The sequence below is a fragment of the Folsomia candida genome, unplaced genomic scaffold, assembly GCF_002217175.1.
Source record: "Folsomia candida strain VU population unplaced genomic scaffold, ASM221717v1 Fcan01_Sc003, whole genome shotgun sequence".
NCBI lineage: Eukaryota > Metazoa > Arthropoda > Collembola > Entomobryomorpha > Isotomidae > Folsomia > Folsomia candida.
The window spans coordinates 14,977,524-14,998,148 of NW_019091195.1; the positions used below are offsets into that span (position 1 = coordinate 14,977,524).

Sequence of the window (20,625 nt, forward strand, 5' to 3'; positions counted from 1 at the left end):
ATGGTCAACAGCACATCATAACAAAACACGGAATGTGTGTGTACAAGTGCATGAAGGAGGTTGAAAAATGTGTACTAATCATGATATTTGTGGAGGGGGGGAGGGGGCACTTAACAAGCACACATTATCATTTTGACCGACCCTCTGACTAATAAATATAAACTCGCAGTCAAGTCGGTTTACCTAAACAACAAAAAAGCACGATATTGCTAAAAAAAACTGTAGAAAAAATTTTGTAAAGGTGCCACACATAATAAATGGAGTAGTAATTATACCCTTTTCATAATTTGTGAAGTGCTACTGGTTAATATTATTTATTATTCCTTGTCCGACATGCCTTTAAACTTTAACTTCTCTCTTCACAACAATTGATCATCCTCCTCAAAAAAAACTCTCCAATCCGACCAAAGTTCTCACACGATAATATAATACTATGCGGTTTTTGAAAGTTTGTTCATAATTTTGAAATTCGTCGCTTCATAATAATAAAACAGTTTGACTTAACCGATCAAGGTGCCGAGCCGCGGATTATCAACAGCAGTCTGATTTGGAGTGGGGAGAGAAAATTGTTGTAATCGATTGTTATAAAATTATGACCGTAAACCGTAACATACATTGTTGAATCGTCGTCGTCGTCGTCGTTCATCGTTGTTGTTAATACTTTTACAAAGTAATTTAAAACAGAATAGTAATCAGTTTCATTGAATCATTCATTTGATGAGGATTCTTTTTTATTATTATTGTGATGATTCGGTTCTTTGCACATTTACATTGAGTTACTTGAACTGATCTTCTTACATACTAGAAGTGGGGAGAATTGAATTGAAAACTATTTACTGCTGCCATCATCATCATCATCATGTCTAATCTCTACACCACAATTAGCAAGGCAGCAATAATACCTGTGTGTTGAACTATCTACTACTGTTATATCAGTCAGTTTTGGATACGTACATTTCTTTACGAGAGGAAGAGAGAGTGAGAGAATTTTTATTACTAAAGACTTTTAATCAATCCAACTAGTAACGGCGGATGTTGCGTTAAGTCAACAATTAAAGAAATTGAGGAGTGAGTTAGTGACTGAAAAGGTACTGAAACCACACCACCACCTGCCACCACCCACCCACTCTCGAGTGCAAACCACAACAAATACATATAAATAATACCTCTTTTTTTACTACCAAGTAAAGTAAAGTGCAGTGAATGAATAGTAAATAACTGAACCAACAATCAACTTCAACAGAAGAGATTCGACTTCTCGCGAGCTTTAAGTTTAACTGCTCTCATATATATTGTTGTAGTAATGATGATGACGGCGAATGGAATCAGAGCAGGAAAAGGTAAAGTTATCTTTCAAGTGTGCAGTTTTTAGTGAATAAGAAGCAGTAAAGACTGATAAGTTTGCAAATAAATATTCGTTTAGAATTTACTTATATAATATATCAGACGAATGAATATTATTTATTCGTCTTCTCATTCTCACAGATGGACGAGTTGCCGAGAAGAATAGTAATACTAATAAATTGTGGATAAATCGAGGCGAATTTTGATAATTGATTCACCCTAAGTAGCCAGAGAGAAGGTACCTTAAGTAAAAAAAATATATAATTTGTGTAATTGCAATAATGCAACTTTCTAAGTAAACAGTGGGAGTAATAAGAAGTAAAGTAAAGTAATAAGTGGTGGTGCGGAGTCAAGTCGGTTTTTATTTCACTTGTGCAAACTTATTATTTTGTGTAAACGGGACGTGATTCACCAGTCAGGGGTGTTAAGTGGAGGTGACATAATCAAGAAAATGTGTATTAGTGGCAATATAATTGCACCAGGAGGAAGCAAATAATAAATAAGTGAGAAACTTTTCGTTTCATTTAACCGAGTCCACTAAATAATCCATCCAATTGAGAAGAATTTGAGAAGAAGAAAGTAAACTAAATGTGCCCACGTAACAACGGCAGCAGCAGCGATTTAATAGAAAGCAGCCGCAGCAAGATCCAGATTAATGAGCGTATTTCGGGGAAACGTGGTTGGGTTAAAGTTCAACAGTTTGTCGGTCCCATCCTCCGGCGGAGGCACACCCCTGCAGAGGAGGAATAGTAACAATGTGACGAAAAAAGTGGGCACCCTGTTTGCCGACTTGCTCGAAGAGGAGACGGATGAAGTGGGAGGAGGACTTTTTCTCGAAATCGCCCTCTGGCATGAGGACAGTGACGACGTTGTCGACGACGCCACGACCAGTATCAGTAGGGGAATTAATAACACCATCACCACCATGGCCAACTTTGGAGATAGCTGCTGCCATTATTGTGGCGAGGTGGGGAAATTTCCAATTATTCAAAATACTTAATACCGTGCTATCAAATCTAGACCAGTCAGGAGGATGAGTCGGCCTTGAATCAAAATTTGCGCATTTGCATGTGACAGTTAACATGGGCTTATTTAATGGCGTACATAAATAATAAAATCCCGTCCAGTAGTAATTGGCAGAGTCACTCTCACTAATTTTCTTTCCAGTTGTAATAAAACATCCCACTTTTAATGCGAGTTAAACTCAAATTCAATTTAAATTAAGATTTAACAATAACAAAAGTTTTGTTACAAAACTAGAATAAATTTCTATTATGAATTAATAGGCATTGCGCAATCCGCTAAATAATTTAGTCACAAATTTTGCAACTTTCCTTTCGTTGCTCTTTTTTCTCATTCTCGTTAATATTTATAGTTAGTTACCGATTATTATCAGGCTAAATTATGACCTTGAAGTAAATTTATTTACAATTATTTAGGCCGCAGTGGGTCCCATAATGACGGCGGGGTTGACCTCCTTCCATCCGGAGTGTTTTCGCTGCTGTAAATGTCAACTCTGCATCGGAGACGATGAACAGTTCGCACTGGTTGGGTTATCAACTCTTTACTGGTAATTTGATTACTTTATTTATGGGTTTAGTTTGCCGGGGGGAATTCATTAATTGTGTAGCACAAAATATGGCGTGGTCATGTTTGCGCCTCATGTTAATAAAATGGGATGGGATTTGTCTCAAAATTCCAATTTTTCCGACACCCACACAATTAATGAATGATTCGAACGAATTGCATTCCAGATATGAAACAGTGACAGACAAGCTTGACATGATTTGAGTGTTAAACCAATTGGTGGTGATACCTGTCACTCAGACATTAATTTGTTTGCGCATGAGAATGAGATGACTATTTTTATTCTATTAATGATGATGAACGATGAGACGACTCTTCTTAATTGTGAATAATCGAGTCAACTTGTAACTGGTCAGGGATGGACAACAAATAGCAAATGATGATGAAAAACTGCTTATTTCTAGATTTATAAATTACCCAAATTGTTATGTGAGCTTTGAGATGAATTTCTTTTGTCAGTTAAATTTAGATGAGATCAAATCTCTTTCCAGGGTGGTTTTCATCGGGCATAATGTTGGTATTTTTTAGAAATTGCGATTCATGATTTTTTTAAATTCAAGGTTAGTTTTACTCGGATTATTGATTAGGAAAGTAAAAATTCTACGAAAAACGGAGTGTTTATCAATTGCTGATATTATACTGACAGTCCATTAAGTACTTGGGGCTGACATAAATTCCACGTTTTGCAAACCATTCTAAACCATCACTCAGTTATTATTAGTTAGAGTTAGTTAACAAGCAGTAAAATTATTTCTTGTAGTGAATAATAATAATAATTTGCTGCGCCAGTGCGCCCACCACAAAGTACACGAGCAGGCAGACTATTAAATTAGGAAAAACCTATGGGATCCAGAATCGAGCACATTTTTAATACCTCATCAGGTGTGTTTGTGTCATAACATAATTATCTCTGTTAATTGGTTGGGGTACCCAGCACGGCTAGGTTTCCAGTCAACTCAATGGAGATCGACAATTTAACACAGTCGAATAATAATGCACATAACATACTGCAGATAAGTCATCCTCACCATGATGAGGATGGATAACTTATCAGCAAGCCTAAATATTTCACTCGAATCTGCATTAAATATATACAAGGTCGAGCGAATAGGACCATTTGACTTTATTATTTACTCCCAACGAAAGAGATGCACGGTTTGTGCAAATTTGCAAGTCAAATATTTTTGGCAAATTTTCCATTTCCCATTATCCGTACGCTACTCTTCAAAGTTAGAATAAGTAATATAGTAATCATGTTATTGAACTCGGATACGATACTTGGCAAATATACCCGAGACAGATTATTGTTGTGTTGCTGTTTGCAAATTTAGGGACAAGTCGTCGTCGGTATTGAATTTTGCATAAAGTGTATCATATTTCTCATGGGATGATGAGAGCCACGTGATTTAGTAGGTGGTGGTAGTTCTCTGAGTGATATTTATATTTATTTACTTACCGTCTTCCCCTTACTTATTTATTATTGTTGAAAATCACTGTTAGTTTTGAGAGAAAAACTAAGAAATTATTATCAATTGACTGAATTAGTGATTGTGCATCGAATCTCGATTATTGTGCATGTCGCCGTGTCATTGTTATTGTTGCGATTTGGTGGTGCAGTGTGAGTATAAAAGAAGCGATACTTCTTCCAAACGTGGTACTAAGACTGCCATAAGGCTGGAGTTTATGGGGTCATGGATATCCTTGGTGCGAAGGTAATAAAAACGAGTAATGAGAACCTGAGTATCGGTAAAAAGTTGAAATTGTGACGTGCGAATAGACATTTCACAATCTGCGAGGTGGATGAATTTCAGTCAGTTAATCTCAATTCTCGATCCGCCCATTTTTCACCCTTCCCGAAATCAGATTGAAAATGATGAATTTTGTCTCCAGAAAATCAAAGGTGTCGCCAAACCTGCGAAACATGCATGTCAATTTCTGATCATGGGGTACGAAAGATCATCCTCACCTTTCAGTTACAAATATTCACATCACACCTGCAATAACGAACCACCTACTTTTTTCACCTCCTCGCTAAACTTACGTAACTTATTTACGTGTGATGCAATTCGTTCATCATTTCACACTCTACTTTTATTTAATACGGGACGTCATCACGTAATAATTTCCTACCTATCAGTGGTTGGATTGGTTCCTTGAATTGATTTTTTTTACCCTCTCTAAAAATATTTTTTTATTACTTTTTGTAGTTCTGGATGCTGGAAGAAGGAGCCTTATCCCCTGGTTGAGAATCAACACGTAATAAAAGTGGTAAAGATTCCTCCATTAACGCGAGACAGCACGCAGTTCAAGTTACGCAAGGATTGGCGAAGGGGAAGCGAATGTCTCGGCGGAGATTCTTACGACGTCCTGGGCTCCAGTGTTCCACAAGTCTCAGAGTAGGTGGCATCTTTGGTCATTCATGTTCTGTGAAAAAGGGCCGTGTGAAAAGGATGTGATCTTGTTTTTGTCTCCGGATAAGCTCAGATGTTGAGAGTACCAACACAATTGGTCAGAGAGGTGGTCATATCCGGTCAAAAACTCGTCACATCCTTTATACACGGCCCCTACTCAGCAATCCATTAGTGTGTGTGTGTGTATCTTGTTAGTAATTTGCGGATGACGCGATTCGTATTGATTTTGCAATTATGGGATAGAGACCTAAGACAACATAACATAACCCTTTTAAGAGGTAAATTCGGAAGTGGAAGTAGGATTATGTGTCGTCGCAATAACTTTATCTAGTTACCATCCATTAATTACGGAAGGGAAAGGTGGGCGTCACGCTCCCATTTGCGCCACGTGTTAAAACGGGGTAAGGTTTCGGGACGGAAATAAGCTAACAAATTTGTCCCCGCATAATTAATGCGTCATTTCTTACTTAATTCTGTCTGATTCTCATCAAGAGATCTGAATTAGTAAACAAATCTGGAAATGGTTTCACAACTGCATGACTGACTACGTGACGCTGGAAAGATTGACGACATGAGTTGCGAAACACGATTTGCAAAACTGTTTCTAAAACTGGAAGAACATCGATTTCGCATTTATGTGAACCTGCCATTCTTCATTCGGTGTCCGATTTTGGCCCTTAATTCACTTAATATTAAGTAGAAAGTGGTGTCAGGGAAGATTTCGTTTCGAGGAAAACGATCAAGTATAAAAGTTTCCGACTAACAAATTTATCGTAAGTGACATCCAATCCACTTTCTACAAAATTTGTCGCCTTATCATGATAACGCTCTCCTACTTATCATCATAACTTTCTCCTTCTCGAGAGGATATTGTTACGTTCAAAACTTTCTTGCTACGAAAACAAAATGTGTGATCCACGCTACGATTACTGAGCAAGATAATTAATTAACTATGTAGCCTCAGGGTTGCACTCTTTGCTCGACATGTAGGTATGGAAATTCGCCAATTTTCATGATAATTGATGCATTTTGGTTGCGCGTCAGGAGGAAATGTGAGCTTTTCATTTGCATTTTGCAGTGTGTGGGTATTGAAGGTCGTTCTCGTGTAGGGATTTGGATTTAGTTCAATGGTGTATGAAATTCTGTGATGAATGAAAGTGAATTAAATCTTAATGAGCAGAGCCGGCAGCACTGGGGAAGTAGGAGTTGTGGGAAGAAGAAATTTAAGGCAGTAAATATTTAGTTCTCATGACTTTTCCTCTGTAATAATCCCTCATTTAATAAGATGCACAGTGTTCGTACAACTCCAAAAATGCACATTTTTACCCAATGATTTTCTACAATTGGTTAGTGTGAAATATTTCTGTTTTGGTTCATATAGAAAAACACAAATTTTGGATTGAGAAAAGCACTGCATAAAATTGTATTTTTTAAAAAGCTACCACAACTGACATCATAAATATTTTAAGAACCCTGTCATCATATGTATGAAGTATCTGTCAGTCAGTGTGTATTGTATGTATGCCCACGACAGGTTTATAATGATGACGAAGGCATGAAAAAGTGTAATCGGACTACGGGAATTAAATCGAGTGGATAAAACATTTCCCATGCAGACATTTATTTATTTGGAATTCCTAATTTCCTAATGCGAGCTGAAAGCATGATACAGGACCGTGCAGAAGGAACGAGGAGAATTATTTGACAGACTCGTACCTTTTATGACATCCAATTTGAAACGGGCAAGGTGACCCCGCAAGGTCGCATCCTTTCTGTACAGCCCAGAGAGAGAGAGAATTTCTAAGAAGTGTCTGCTGCTACCGACACTGGGACTTAATTTAATCTGATGGACAGGAATGTTTCCTCATGGAGAATTGATTGTCATTCCGTTCCTGGAGTTGAACCGAGTGAGACATGATCATCATTGGGTTTCGTCGTAGATAGATTTTTGTTATGGTTTTGTTGTGATACTCAAATTTCAGTCATTAACTAACTACACTTGATTGGTGCCATATTTACGTGTATGTGTGAAACTACGCCGTAAGATTTACGTGTATATTACAGGCTTCTCCTCAGAATACGTGCAGTTTAGCCTTTCCAAAATGTAGACAAATTGCGACATAATGGTCAATAGTGGTGGTGACGCGTTAATTTTGCCAGTTTGTAAAAAGTATGGGCCATTCATTACTGCGAAAATGGGGCGGTTATATAAATAATTAATTAATGAATGGTCCCTTTTTCTACACATGTGCATACACGTCCGGATTCGATCCGTAGCGTGGTATTTAATTAAGAAATCTCTTTTCGAGAGATAATAGTCGACAAACATTCCTTTGAAATTCGTCGTCCTTTCTTTTTAATCCTTCAATTCACTGACAGCAGCATTGAAATCGTCGTCGTCGTAGAATCAAGAACAAGTTTATTTCAATTCATTTAAGAAGAAAAAGCGTGAATGTGAAGTGGAGGATTCAAAAAATAAAACATGTCAAATAGGGAGGCAGTTTTTGTGGTGGTGTTTTATTTATATTGTGCAATTTCTTGAGATGGTTCTACTACATAACATTACATTAAAATAGCTCACCATGAGCGAACCACGCCACAACAACGGCAAAGTTAAGCAGCAGCAGGAGGAAAGAAAGGCCGGTGTTTGGTTGGTAGTGGTGGTGAATTCTTGAATAAGTGACAAAGGATATGATGAGATGAGATGAGGTGGTGAGTAATAAGACGCCACTTTTTTATGGGGGTGGTATTTGGTGCGAGTTTTACTAAATCTAAGACAGAATTGGTTTGTGAAGGAGAAGTTGTGTTTGTGTGTGTGCGTACGTGTGCGTGTGCGTACGTGTGCGTGTGCGTGTTATATTTAATTAATAGTAATATTGATCGTTTACTGATAATAATGACCCTCATTTAATGCGTTTTTGTGCTAGTCAGATGCATACAAAATTTCATGTGTGTTTTTGCTCTTGTTTTTCACAGGGTGGGACGCGTGGGATCAGAATGTCAACTAAATGTCGGGGACAGGATATTGGAAGTGAATGGCAAGCCGGTGACGGATCATCCACTTCCAGACATTGAAAAGGTCCTCAACCACAGAACGGCAGCCGTTCAGGTGCGTAAAATCAATGTGTAAATTCGATCAAGGGATCGTGCAGAATGGGTGGGATTTCTATTTTTGGAGGGGATCGTGTCTGTACACAGGGGGAAAATTGACCCAAACTCCATTACGTCTTTTCTGCGCGGTGGATACGCTGATATTTTTGAAGGTTGAAGATGTGCATAAGATTTGGTTTGTTTTTGAATAGGTCACTGTCGAGCAGAAGCCAACGAACGTGGTTGAAATGCCGTCTCGTAAACTGGAGGAGTCAAAATCGTTCGGATCTCTGAGCAGTTTGGAGCTGCGGAGTTGCAGCTGGGACTTTTGGGGCAGTTATGACAACAAGTCACTCACAGAGGACCAGAGACTGATGAGTAGCAAGAGGAGGGAGCAGGACCACCGGTCAAGACAGCCAAGGAGGGGAAAAGGGTAACTAATTAAAATTAAATAAGTTAGGTCAAGATTTTGCATTCGTAAACCGTGCAAATGCACCATGCAAAAATTGAAACTGATCGAGGGGCGTTTTAGATTATTTATTCGTCACACAATTTGGCGTGAAAGTTGATTAATTGACTGATTGCTTTCAGGTGTGAGGAGAGGGCGGCGTCCTTGTCGCGTCTGTCTGACTGTTCTCCGACCCCTCCAGGGACCAAGTCGGGGTTAGCGAGGACGCTCTCCTTCCGAGAACAGGCCCGCTCCCAGTGCACCTTCAGAGCTTGCGATCTCGTCAAGGGCGAACTCCTCGGAAAGGGATTCTTCGGCCAGGTCAGCATCCAATAAACACATCAATCTTTACTCATTTACTCAATCTTGACCACTTCATCACCATCAAGGCATCATAATAAAATTTGCATAATCTACAAATTGTGGTGGTGATTTGATTTGAATATGATTAAACCATCACCACTTAAAAAATCACAATTGGAAGTATCAAAATTTGCATAGATTTTTTAAAAAAGGCTGGCATTTTTGTACTAATTTACGAAATCACAAATTCCTGAAATGCATCTGATGAGGATTAAAGTCTCGCTGCACTGGTGAGTTCATTGACTTTTGAGAGAGAGGTCAAGAAAAGTGAGGAGAAAGAAAAGTCCAGAAGTCTGCAGCAGGCAGCCTGGTGGTGGTGGTGATTTGCATGTCGCGTCTCTTGGTGATGGTGCTTTTCCAGTTTGATCGAAGCCCATCAGTTGGTAATTTCCGTGGTGGTGTGAACAACTCGCTCTCTCTTTCCTCTCTCTCTGTCTCTCTGTCTTTCCATTTTTTACTCTCGGAAACTTCGGGTTTTTGAAACTTTTAACTCTGCCAAAATGTTTACCCTGCTTCGTGAGAACTGCAACAATGAGTCGGTCTACTCCTTGATCCAGCCACCGCAAGAAATCCCTGCTCCCGGTCCACCATTGTAAGTCAAAAAGTAATTTTTTCTCGCTGGATCATATTTTTTATCCATTTTTTCTGTCTCCAGGTACAAGTCTCGGTTCTCTTGCAAGGTGCGTGAAGACGCGTATGATGCGAGGAAGGGGTGTTTTCTCACGATGGGTGTGCCTCGAGTGTGCCAAGATCCGCCGACATGCTACTTGAAGAAGCAGACACGGGCTCCAATGTCAATCCGGAGGAAAGTGGGATGTAAGTTTTTTTTTCGTCTTTTTTTAAATTTTACTGTGGCAAATGGGACAATTTTTTGAAATTTCCTTTCTTTCCATTTTTCACGTTTTGTATAAAGTTGAGGTAAAATATTTACAAAAAAGTCGAAATTAAAATTTGCGCAAAATATCCGCAGGTCGTTTCACTTGTCACAAGTTGTATTAATTATATCCAGTGTTTTTTACTGGATGTCAGCTGTTTAATTAGTTTTCATGTTTGTTTACATATATTTTAAACTCACCAGTGCCCAAAGTGGAAATGGTGTGCAATCCGTGTCAAACTGGTGACGATGAGGAGAACACTGCTGCTGCTGAATGTCCTCCACCCACTGAGGAATGTTCCATAATCGCCGAATGTGGCAGTGGCGACCAAGCATCTGCTCCGCCGTGTTGTCAAGAGGAAAAATGTCGCATAGCCCGCATCTGTCTCTGTGCCGGTTTGAAAGAAAAGCCACCAGTGCCCCCGCCTTGCGCCAAGTTCGGAGTGATTCCCACTTGCTGTAAGGACTACGTGCGAGACAACATTCGCAACGCAGTGCGTCAAGTTCCCCGCAAACCGACCATGCGTTTCGTCGATGACCGCGTCGGCCACACGAAGAACTGGTGCACTTCAGGCATGCCCCGATTGTACGTGTGTGGCGAAAACTTTGGCAAGATTCCGTGCTACTTGGAAGACATCAAGGCTGATTTGCACGTCCAAGCGCAGAAGGAGAAGAGTCTCATGAAGGCGCAGGAGATCAGCGCGCAAGAAAACTGTCGCCATTTGGACCCCGTGGAGCGAGACGCGATCACCTGCGGCCTCAAGAAGAATTGGGAAGAAGTCTTCGCCGACTATCAAGCTCTTCCCCTCTTAATAGACACGGCTGGCAAGATTCAACGGAAATCAGAGTTGGAAAAGGAATTGAAAAAGTTGGAGCAAGACATTCAAGTTTTGGAACGGCATGACCACCTCTTCGTCGCTGATACTTGTCGCTCTTTCTATCTAGCCTAAAACTATCACTACCATTAGCTAATTAACAAAAAAAAAGTCTTATAATCTCAAATAATCTGGCCCTGTCTAATAATGTAACTCCAACTTCATTATCACAACCACTCATGTAACAAGTATGATTGTGTAACATTATTTTAAAATCAAACTAAAAATTGTAACTAATATTAATGAATAAGAATGATTTGTAATGAATGAATATGAAGTTATTGGTATAATGAATATGAAAACAAATGATGGCATAAATAAACTTGCAATAATAAAAGAAGGTATAATGTGAATGTTGCATAGGTCAGAATTATTTTAGTATTTAAATAATTTTTAGAATATCAGTTATAACTCTATTTTTATTTAATTATAATTAATTGACTTAATAATTATTACTTTAATCAGGTTTATAAAGTTACCCATTGCGAAACGAAGGAGATCATGGTCCTGAAAGAACTCTATCGACTGGACGAGGAGGCACAACGAAACTTTTTGAAAGAGGTGCAGATCCCATGTCTGTTTTTTAACTTGCAAATTAGGAAGTACATAGATTACTAATACGTTTGTTAATTAGGTGGCCGTATTGAGAAGACTGGAGCACCCCAATGTACTCAGGTTTATCGGCGTGTTGTACAAGGAGAGGAAGTTGCACCTCATCACGGAGTACGTAAAGGGGGGCAGCTTACGCGAGTTGATTCAAAACGTGCAGCATTCCCTGAGTTGGACGATACGGTGTCGTATCGTGCACGACATTTCGTGTGGGATGGCTTACCTCCACTCCATGGGTGTCATCCACAGAGACCTGAGTTCACACAACTGTCTCGTTCGAGAGGTAAGTATTAATAAAATAATGGGACAATTTTTGGTTACGAACAAAGCATCTCTTAATTTTGTCCTGTTTGTAATGCGAACAATTTGCATATATCTAAGTGGATAGCCGATGGTATTTGAATTTTGTGCTGTTTTGCAGGACATGAGCGTGGTGGTGGCAGACTTCGGCCTGGCGAGAATTACGAGTGAAATGAGTCTGCAAGATAGATCTCGAGCGAGTAAACGGGGCAGGAGGATTGAGAGAAAGAAACGGTTCGTAATTTTGTTCAGATTAATGATGTACGGATGAGAACTTATTAAAATGGTTTGCATACAGGTACACGGTTGTAGGGAATCCGTTCTGGATGGCGCCAGAGATGATGAAGGGGAACAAATATGATGAGAAAGTTGACGTTTTCTCGTTCGGTATTATTACTTGTGAAGTAAGTTATTTGGTTGACACGATAATAAAATATTGAATACAGTAATTATTAATTAGTTAATCAATTGTCTCATCTTTTGTACAGGTTATCGGACGAGTAAACGCCGATCCAGACTTTCTCCCCCGGTCCGGCGACTTTAGCCTGAATCAGCAAACATTCCTGGAAAAATTCTGCGCCGAATGTCCCGAACCTTTGTATCGCATTGCCTTCATGTGCTGTGATCTCAACCCAGACAAAAGGTGGTTACATCGTCTCATTAAGAACTATTAATTCTTCATGCTAGATTAGCTGGTCACTGCAAACTTAGGAGAACCTAATGTGAAAGACATTCGATGTAAAACTTAATTTAAAAATCCAAAAACAAGCATTGTACAGTCAATAATTGTGAGAGAAGGTTACCAAATACATATCAAAACACTGCTGTTTTAGCTTGCACAGTTTGGGCCACAGAATTCACAATTTTTCTTTCACCAAATTAATAAGAGGTTACTAATAAGTTGCTCATAATCTAATTTTGTATTCTAATTTCTAATCCAGGGCATCATTTGAAATCCTCTCTTCCTGGACGGAATCCGTCGCATCCAGCCTGACACGAAACCTACCCTTTCCAAAAGATCTACTCGCTGAGATTCGTGACTACGTGGGGACACACTCCTCTCGCAGCCCCACCTCCTCAGAGTCCACCACACCCGACACGTCATTCACCTACATGACCACATCGTCCGGAGCGAGCAGTAACTCAAGCTCTGGAAGTCTCCCTTCTTCCGCAACGGACACGAATTCTTCCTCATCGTCATCCTCAGCCTGCGTTGAGAACACGCTGTCCTCCGCCTGCTCGTCCCTCTCCACCTTCACGAACAAATCGGGGGGACGGCTCCATTCCATTTGTGAAGTTGACCATTCCAGCAATAATAATTCCATGAATAGTTCCACCCTGTCTAGTCCAGAATTGGAGCAGCAGCCCAAGAGCAACTCCTCCCCCATTACAACAATCACGTGCAATCATACCAACCCCCTCCACACTAATAGTAGTAGCAATGGGAGACGCATGTCGGCCTCGCCCTCCTAAAAAAATAAGTCTAGAATATCTCTCCTTCTTATCCTGCATACATATTACGTATAAATAACTTAGTTAGTAGTATTTACATAGTCACCGTCCCACCACCAACCAACTTTTTGCACATTTTATAGAAATTCGCAACCTAACGTATTATTGTTAACGTCGTCGTTAAAAAAATGTAAAATTAACTGGAGAATTACAGACAACGAATCAAACGAAGAAGAGGAGTATTACAATTTAGTGAAACGAGTGTAAAAATTTGTACATTTTCTAGCGCAGGATTCAGATTTAAGAATTATGCAATTTTTCTCGCCGTATGCACCTTCGGAATCGTTCTATTAGATAAGACGAAGATGATAAAAACAAGGCTTAAAAATGACGAAGTGGAGATTATAAAAATTAAGAAAAATTTCTAAGACATAATTTGATATCAGCTCTTTATCAATGATTTGATTAATGTCAATAGTAATAGTTTTGTCTCGGTTGGGCGAATCTGAAGTAGACTGTGATCATAAAGTCAAACAAAAATCAGTACTGATACTCTTATTAATATAAAATAAAAAGGGGGTAATTATTAATAAAATAATTAATATAATATTTCGGAGAACAAGCTTTTTGTAAAGGGAGGAGAAGAAATTTCCATAAATTAAGAAGGTGAGGAACTAATAAGTTAGAAAGAGAGAGGGATATCACAGATAAGAAGTTATCGGTTTATGTAATAATACAGAGGTGCAAAAAAACAGTTAAAATCATTCACTGATTTAAATAAACACTTTTTTGTTACAGCGATAAGATGTCTTTGTTCTCTTAAAGTTATAATTTATTCTGATGTATCCGATACTAATTTTCCATTTTATGTGATGATTGGCGGCTGTGAACAACTAAATATTTAAATATCTGTCGCCCGTGACTGTTAACTATACAATTAAACTGTTGAGCTATCCGTTAATTATTAATCATTTCTTTCCAAACTAAAATAGGTATCCGGCGCAGTTGAATATGAAACATATTAACGTCTAGTGAATAATATGCATGTTTCTCCGTCGTTGATGGTGAAGACTTTTGCTAACATACTTTCTTGAAATATGATAAGCTGTCTTTGTATATGCTCGCATTTTTATAAAATTGTAAATTTATACGGTCAAATCGGATTTTCTATTGGAAATATTTAGTGTACAAATATTTACGGATTAACTTCGTTGGTGCTGTACTGTACCGAAAGCGTGGTTCCACTAAAATATTGAACTAAAATATTCTCTGTCCTCGTCACGTTACCAACAAAACCAAATCTGTAATTTATTTACTTGCCTAATTTCCTTAATTATCTATTATTAACCTATTATGTATGCAGCTAAATATTTATATTTAATTATATAAAAGATATTATTTTGTCACTATTACGTTAAAAACAATCCCCGTCTCTACAATTGTTTAAAATTTCAATAACCAAAGAAGTTATCCGGGATTCCTCCCGTGAAGAAATACTACACACATACTTTAGTAATTTCTTACCCCCAGAAATGTTTAATCGTTGCAATTATAATTTAATTTTAATTTAGATCATGTAGTTCTAAATATATATAATTTAATTTTGCCGTGTTTGCGAAATTATTAAGGAGTATTATTTTGAAAGAGGAGGAGAATAAATAAATATTGCCGAGATTTTTGACGGAAAGATAACTTGAGAGTATTCATTTCAGGTGAAGGTTTGTAAATTGTGTAAATTTTGGTAGAATGTTGGATTCTCTGAAATTATCACCCTTACAAAACTTGACGTAGACAAAGTTTTTCAAGAGTCATATATTTACTACTGGCTTTTATGTACATAAAGAATGCCTGGTCATTCATCCAATTTCATTTATGAGAGGACGGCATTCATTCATCTATCCATCCATTCATTCATTCCCTGTTGTTACATCATTGTCACAACAGGATTAAATTGCCCATAACTTTAAACTGAGGGTCGGTTGGGGAAGAAAGAAAGAGAAATTTAACGAAATTCGATCCAGTCCATTACTTTATGACGAAGGAGGACCAACAGCAGCAGCAGGAACGGCGTAGGTGTACTGTGTACATACATTTCCCATTGTGTTCAGCAAACAAAAGACCATTTTCCTCCGCTGGACCAACCAAACCACCCACAAGAATTGCACTACATAAACTTATTAAGTATTATGATCATCGTTTCTAAATGAAAAAGCACTCCGTGTGCGTCACTCAACCGGGATGATTTTAAGCACACGACTTTCTCTCTCTGCTGCCATATGCTGACTTTGCTGGTCATCAGCCTCCCCTGATAAATCTTTTGTTTCGTTCGAGTTGACTTGACCCATAACGAGGAGATAATGAGATGAGCCAGCATCTGCACAGGTACATTTGCGTACAATGGGTTTCGTGTGCGAAATTTGGATGGGTCATTCCGAATTAAATACGGAGATGAGGACCATGAAATGAAAAGTGGTCGTGGTTGTTGGTACGAACGTCCGTACGGGAAAGCAATTGTCGTAATGGTCAACCACCACTGCACCACCCGCTGAGCTTTAAAGGTCTCCCACGCATGAGGGAAGAAGGACAACAACAACGTGACCATTTCGGATATGACTCTCGACTCGAAGATCGGGACAGTGCGGACGGGATGAGCCTGAGATTGGACTCTGACGCCTTGCACAGCCCGCACGGCTTGTTTCTCCTTTGACTTCTCATCAACTCATCATCGTGATGGTCTCGATAAGCACTTTTGGCCTGGTCGCAGCAGGAGAGAAACTGGAGACTCGTACGTACTTGCTTATTTAGTAAACCAAAAACGGCACGTCTCTTTGTAAACTGCTTTATTGTCGACGCATTTGTACGACATGGTCGTTATAAGTAAGTATTTAAGGAGAGGTCCATTTGTTACTCGGTGTGTCGCCCTTCGTCCCAAATTTGAGCATGGAGACGATACGAGCCTCTCATTTGTCTCACGACGAGGGGAACATGACCCAGTTTACTTTGCTTTTTTTTATTTATTCGGACCACTTCTCATCTTCCCACGGATGTGTGCATATGGAAATCTTGTCCAGTCTGGATTTGCAAAAAAGTTTAGGCAAATTAATTGACCATGATTTCGAGAAAATTTGACCTTTTTGGACATAATTTTATGCATTTGTTGCCCGAATTTAATACCAAAAAGCAAGCTGTTACAACAATTTCATGTCCTGTAATTTTGACCAACTAATTAATCCTGATTTTAAGAAAATGTTACCTTATTATACATTTCTAGCCTCCATTTAATACGAAAGATGAAAGATGTTGGTTTGGTGTTGCTTTTACAGCGATTTCATGCCCTGGATCGACTACTGGATTTCATCCCATTTTTCCGAGATTCTTACCTTCTTGTCCGAGAATTCTGAGAGGATTAATCCAAGTGGGATAATTTTTTAACTACGTATTCTCTCCTCCATCCTGGTGAGAAAAGGGTCTCACTGCCGCCTCCCCCCCGTCGCGCTCTGTTGGTTTTAGGCGCCGAGAACCACGACCTAACCAGAATGCTAACTAGATTCCTCTACGTAGATCAATGCCCACAAAAACCCACAGCTTTTGGCTGGACGGGAGTCATCGTCGTCATAATCATCTCCTCTTCTTCTCCTCCACGCAATAATACTGCCTCGAGCCGGGATAATTGCCCGTCCTCCTTGGGGAGCCGTGCACTCAGAATAGCACAGCTTTTTACCCTTAAGGCCGTCCAAAAAGTGGGGGTCACACCCCTTCCGCACGCCACGTGACAGGCGAGATCCCTTAAGCCAGCAGCAGAGGTGACCAATTACTCTGAAAACGCAGAGAAATCAGACGAGACTAGGGTCCAGACCACCGCGGGAGATAATAAAAACTTCATCGAATCAATTTAATCCTGACGATGGTGATCCTGCTCCTGATTATTCGAACCAACCAACTCGTCATCTCTGCTTCCCTCTCAACAAGTTAATTCCCATCGTCCTTCCTTCCTTCCTAAGTAAATACTACATAACTCAGCCAAATTATGCATTCCTCATAAATAATGGGCAAGATTTATGGACGGGATGAAATTCTGGAGTGGAATTCCGGGACGAAATACCTTAAAAATCTCAACTCCACTAATTTTAAATACACGGTTGTGGTCATGATTGAACCAGAGATTAGACCCCACAACATTGGAACTGCTTCATCATATGTCACGCCATGGGATGGATGACTATGACGACTGACCAAACAGAGTGGCAGAGAGATTTTTGGAATCCTGGAAATTTCTAAACCTTTGTTTTAACCGAGAGGGTCGGCTAGTTTTTGATCCTCTGGCTGGTGAAATGCCTGCGCCGAGGGAATGCGGCAACCAAGGAAGAAGAAGCGATCATTATCAATTTTTAATAAGAATTCTGGTCTCTCTCATCCTGAGAAGATAGCGAACGAACGAACGGACGCATGCGATATGGGGACGAGAAAAGTGGGACTTTGTAGGGAACTTTATACACAAACGTACTTAAACGCTTGGTCAGAAAAGTGAGGAATTTGAGAATTTGTTTAAATCCAGTCCACCACGACCAAGGATTGGATGCCTGCATACCTGGGGACTTGGTGAAGAGTTGTAATTTGCCCACATCCATGCTAATTTATAATTTAGAGGAAACTCTTCACCTCAGGGAGGTGCCAGATGGTGGGAAATTGCTATATTCATAAAATCAGTGAGTCACTCTGCGGAAAGTGAAAGTTGGTGGGGTCCCTTTTTCATCGGATTGTTAGCTCAACACCCGCATAAAAATATGAGAAAGTGGACAGGCTGACGGACCGAGGATCAAATTTGTTGGACAGGAATTCTTCCCAAGCGTTGCGTTGCTTTATTGTGTATCTCAGAATGGAAAACTTCCTTCAAGTTTAGCACGTTTTCTTCACAGGTTCATCAATCATTCGAAATGCGAAAAAAGTGGTGATGATGTGAAGCAGAATTTGGAGAGTGCGGGTAAAAAAATGGGGGTGGTTTTTGGTCTGACTCTCATGCACTATTTGGAAGAGGAGGAGGAGGACTGGATCTGCATTCTCATCCAACTTTTCTCCCCGCTTTGAAGGGATCATTAAGCTGTCAATGAATGTGATTGATCTATCAACCCCGTCGTCGGCCGGCATTATCTTGGCAGCCTCACTTTCCGCAGGCAAAGGCCAACCAGACCTTTCACTCAGAGGTCACGCAGTAATTATGTCACCTAGTACTACCCCTTTTAACATGTGGCGCAAACGAGGGCCCCCTTCCACTCTATGAAGATAACTACTGCATGGGCCCTATTTATGTTTGTATACATAATCACTCACACTATTTACTACACCACGTGTAAAAGTCTGTATATTACAATTTCTTTTAAAGATGTACAGTATTTGTCCCAGGATTAAAAAAAAAACTTTTTTTTACATTAAAACTTGTTTTTTTACATTAAAACCTGACAATTTTCTAAATTTCGGGTTTGAAACCAGAACACCATTTTTATTCGCCAACAACTACTGGGTAAAGCCACCATTGAAAAGTGTAAAATAGCATTTTAACACGTGCAAATGTTATCCTTGAAATTTTAAGCTTTCAAAAATTATCTCAATTATTTTGATAATTTTTTATTCACCACATTTTTCGCTTTTTCATGCAACCGTGTGTGCAATTCACATTCTCCGTTCTCATTGTTTCCACATTTGCCGCAGCATCCTTCACGAAATGTAGAATGGGAAATGTCTGATTTTGATTGACTGTTGGCGTCGCAGAAGAGTGACGAGTCTCCTCACGGCACGATTTGGTTACCATTTATTACGAAAGAAGAAAGCAGACCTGACCTCTGCTGCAGCCTTTCCCATCGCGGTTTCTCATGCGGTTGCCGACCGACCAGCAGACCTTCCAAACTCGATGCGACATACGAACCGGAAGGCCGTGCAGGACGGATGCTGGCCTTAATTTAGACCCACGTGGGTCACCTCGTGCCAGTCTCGTTCAGTCTGCACGACCACGAGCCTAAAAAGAGGAAGGGACCAGTAGTAGCGATATTATTGAGGAGGCGGTGTTTTGTCATGGTTCGGTGTCCATGTCAATCCTCAGAGTGACATGCATGCCATGAAGATACACCAGATTTGGTCACGTTTGTGGTCAACGTATCACGAGATGTGTCACTTTTTTCGATTCTTTTCGTCCTCCCAACTAATTTCCAAGTCGCCAAAGAGCAGAAGGCAGAGAAAAATGCTTTACAAATGAGGGCGTGCAACACACACCCAGCGAGACAAAACCATTATGTGATTGCGATTACGCAATAAAATGAGTACGATTGCACAATCTAATGTAATGTACTCTGTATAGCATTTGTCAGGTTTCGTAATTTTTTGGGGGATCTTGAAGTGGTGAGAATGGAGACAAAAATAGGATAGGGAAAATGAGATTTCTTTTTTTAGTGGAATTTTCGCATTCGCATTTTGGAAATAAGTAAAAATTGCAACAAATTGGTTGTGCGATTAAGTAAACGAATGACCAGTTTTTATGCCCTAAATACTTTTTCGCTAGATTTTAAAATTCAAATAAAAAAATCCGAGATGAATAACATTTGATCAACTAGGTAAATAATTTTTTGCTAATTATCCAACATTTCTCATTCAAATACTGTCAATGAAGTACATATTTAGTATCTCTACACACTTATTGGAATTCTCATTAGAGATGGGCCTACATACGTAAAACGTGTTAACAATTTTTGGGTTAATTTTGCCCCTCTCTCACCTCACATCGGTTTATCATGGAGTTTAGGAGGACAACTTGTGGCTGACGGAGGGTTTGTCTGTTTGTTAAATCTTTACACCAAAAATTCAATGTTGATCGGATTTCATAATTTCGTGATCCCAAATTCATCATCTTCAATATCAAGTTTTTTGAAGTTTTATTTTTTTCGAAGGCATATCCTCAGAATTTTTTTAATACTGAAAAGGTTGTCGGTATTTCAAATCTGTGAGTCTCAGTTACAAGCTCTCCTCCTTAGCCCGAGAGTGAATCCTTTCTGCAGGACCCCCATTACATAACACAATGGACGTGACGATGTCGGATTGGCGGACAACCCTTCCTCCTCAATGTGATCATTCACCGGAGGACATAGATAATTATGAAATTCCTGCGGGGGGCCGCCGCGTCGGTCTCCTTTGATCATTCGCTACATTCACCTGCCCAATCCTCCTCTCACCGGGATGAGAAGATCGCATGCATGATGGCCATCCGCATAAAATGAATAAAAAATC

At 39.6% G+C, this 20,625-nt stretch overlaps 2 protein-coding genes across 4 annotated transcripts; both read left to right on the plus strand.

Annotated features, from left to right (window-relative positions):
• The first annotated feature begins 39 nt into the window (after nt 1-39).
• On the plus strand, nt 40-15,045 carry LOC110845694 (LIM domain kinase 1). Of its 3 annotated transcripts, XM_022092161.2 has the most exons (13): nt 40-1,340; nt 1,486-2,311; nt 2,784-2,914; nt 5,139-5,327; nt 8,319-8,451; nt 8,645-8,865; nt 9,024-9,201; nt 11,458-11,553; nt 11,627-11,884; nt 12,023-12,135; nt 12,200-12,305; nt 12,390-12,544; nt 12,843-15,045. In XM_022092161.2, exons 2-13 carry the CDS (start codon nt 2,000-2,002, stop codon nt 13,372-13,374), a joined length of 2,424 nt encoding a protein of 807 aa, XP_021947853.1. In that variant the 5' UTR covers nt 40-1,340; nt 1,486-1,999; the 3' UTR covers nt 13,375-15,045. The 3 variants fall into 3 exon arrangements, with proteins under 3 accessions (XP_021947853.1, XP_021947855.2, XP_021947856.1); XM_022092163.2 differs by lacking the exons at nt 40-1,340; nt 1,486-2,311; nt 2,784-2,914 and adding an exon at nt 4,077-4,643; XM_022092164.2 differs by lacking the exons at nt 40-1,340; nt 1,486-2,311; nt 2,784-2,914; nt 5,139-5,327 and adding an exon at nt 7,235-8,054.
• LOC110845695 lies at nt 9,208-11,250 on the plus strand. The gene is made up of 3 exons (XM_022092165.2): nt 9,208-9,835; nt 9,899-10,059; nt 10,322-11,250. The coding sequence occupies exons 1-3, from the start codon at nt 9,744-9,746 to the stop codon at nt 11,065-11,067; spliced, it is 999 nt and encodes a 332-aa protein (XP_021947857.2). The 5' UTR covers nt 9,208-9,743; the 3' UTR covers nt 11,068-11,250.
• Nucleotides 15,046-20,625: the final 5,580 nt, after the last annotated feature.

Coding starts and splice junctions, on each gene's coding strand:
- LOC110845694 (XM_022092161.2), top strand. CDS start 2,000: ATGAGCGTATTTCGGGGAAACGTGGTTGGGTTAAAGTTCAACAGTTTG. Junction 2,312..2,783: donor GCTGCCATTATTGTGGCGAG/GTGGGGAAATTT, acceptor ACAATTATTTAG/GCCGCAGTGGGTCCCATAAT. Junction 8,452..8,644: donor ACAGAACGGCAGCCGTTCAG/GTGCGTAAAATC, acceptor GTTTTTGAATAG/GTCACTGTCGAGCAGAAGCC.
- LOC110845695 (XM_022092165.2), top strand. CDS start 9,744: ATGTTTACCCTGCTTCGTGAGAACTGCAACAATGAGTCGGTCTACTCC. Junction 9,836..9,898: donor CCTGCTCCCGGTCCACCATT/GTAAGTCAAAAA, acceptor TTCTGTCTCCAG/GTACAAGTCTCGGTTCTCTT. Junction 10,060..10,321: donor AATCCGGAGGAAAGTGGGAT/GTAAGTTTTTTT, acceptor TAAACTCACCAG/TGCCCAAAGTGGAAATGGTG.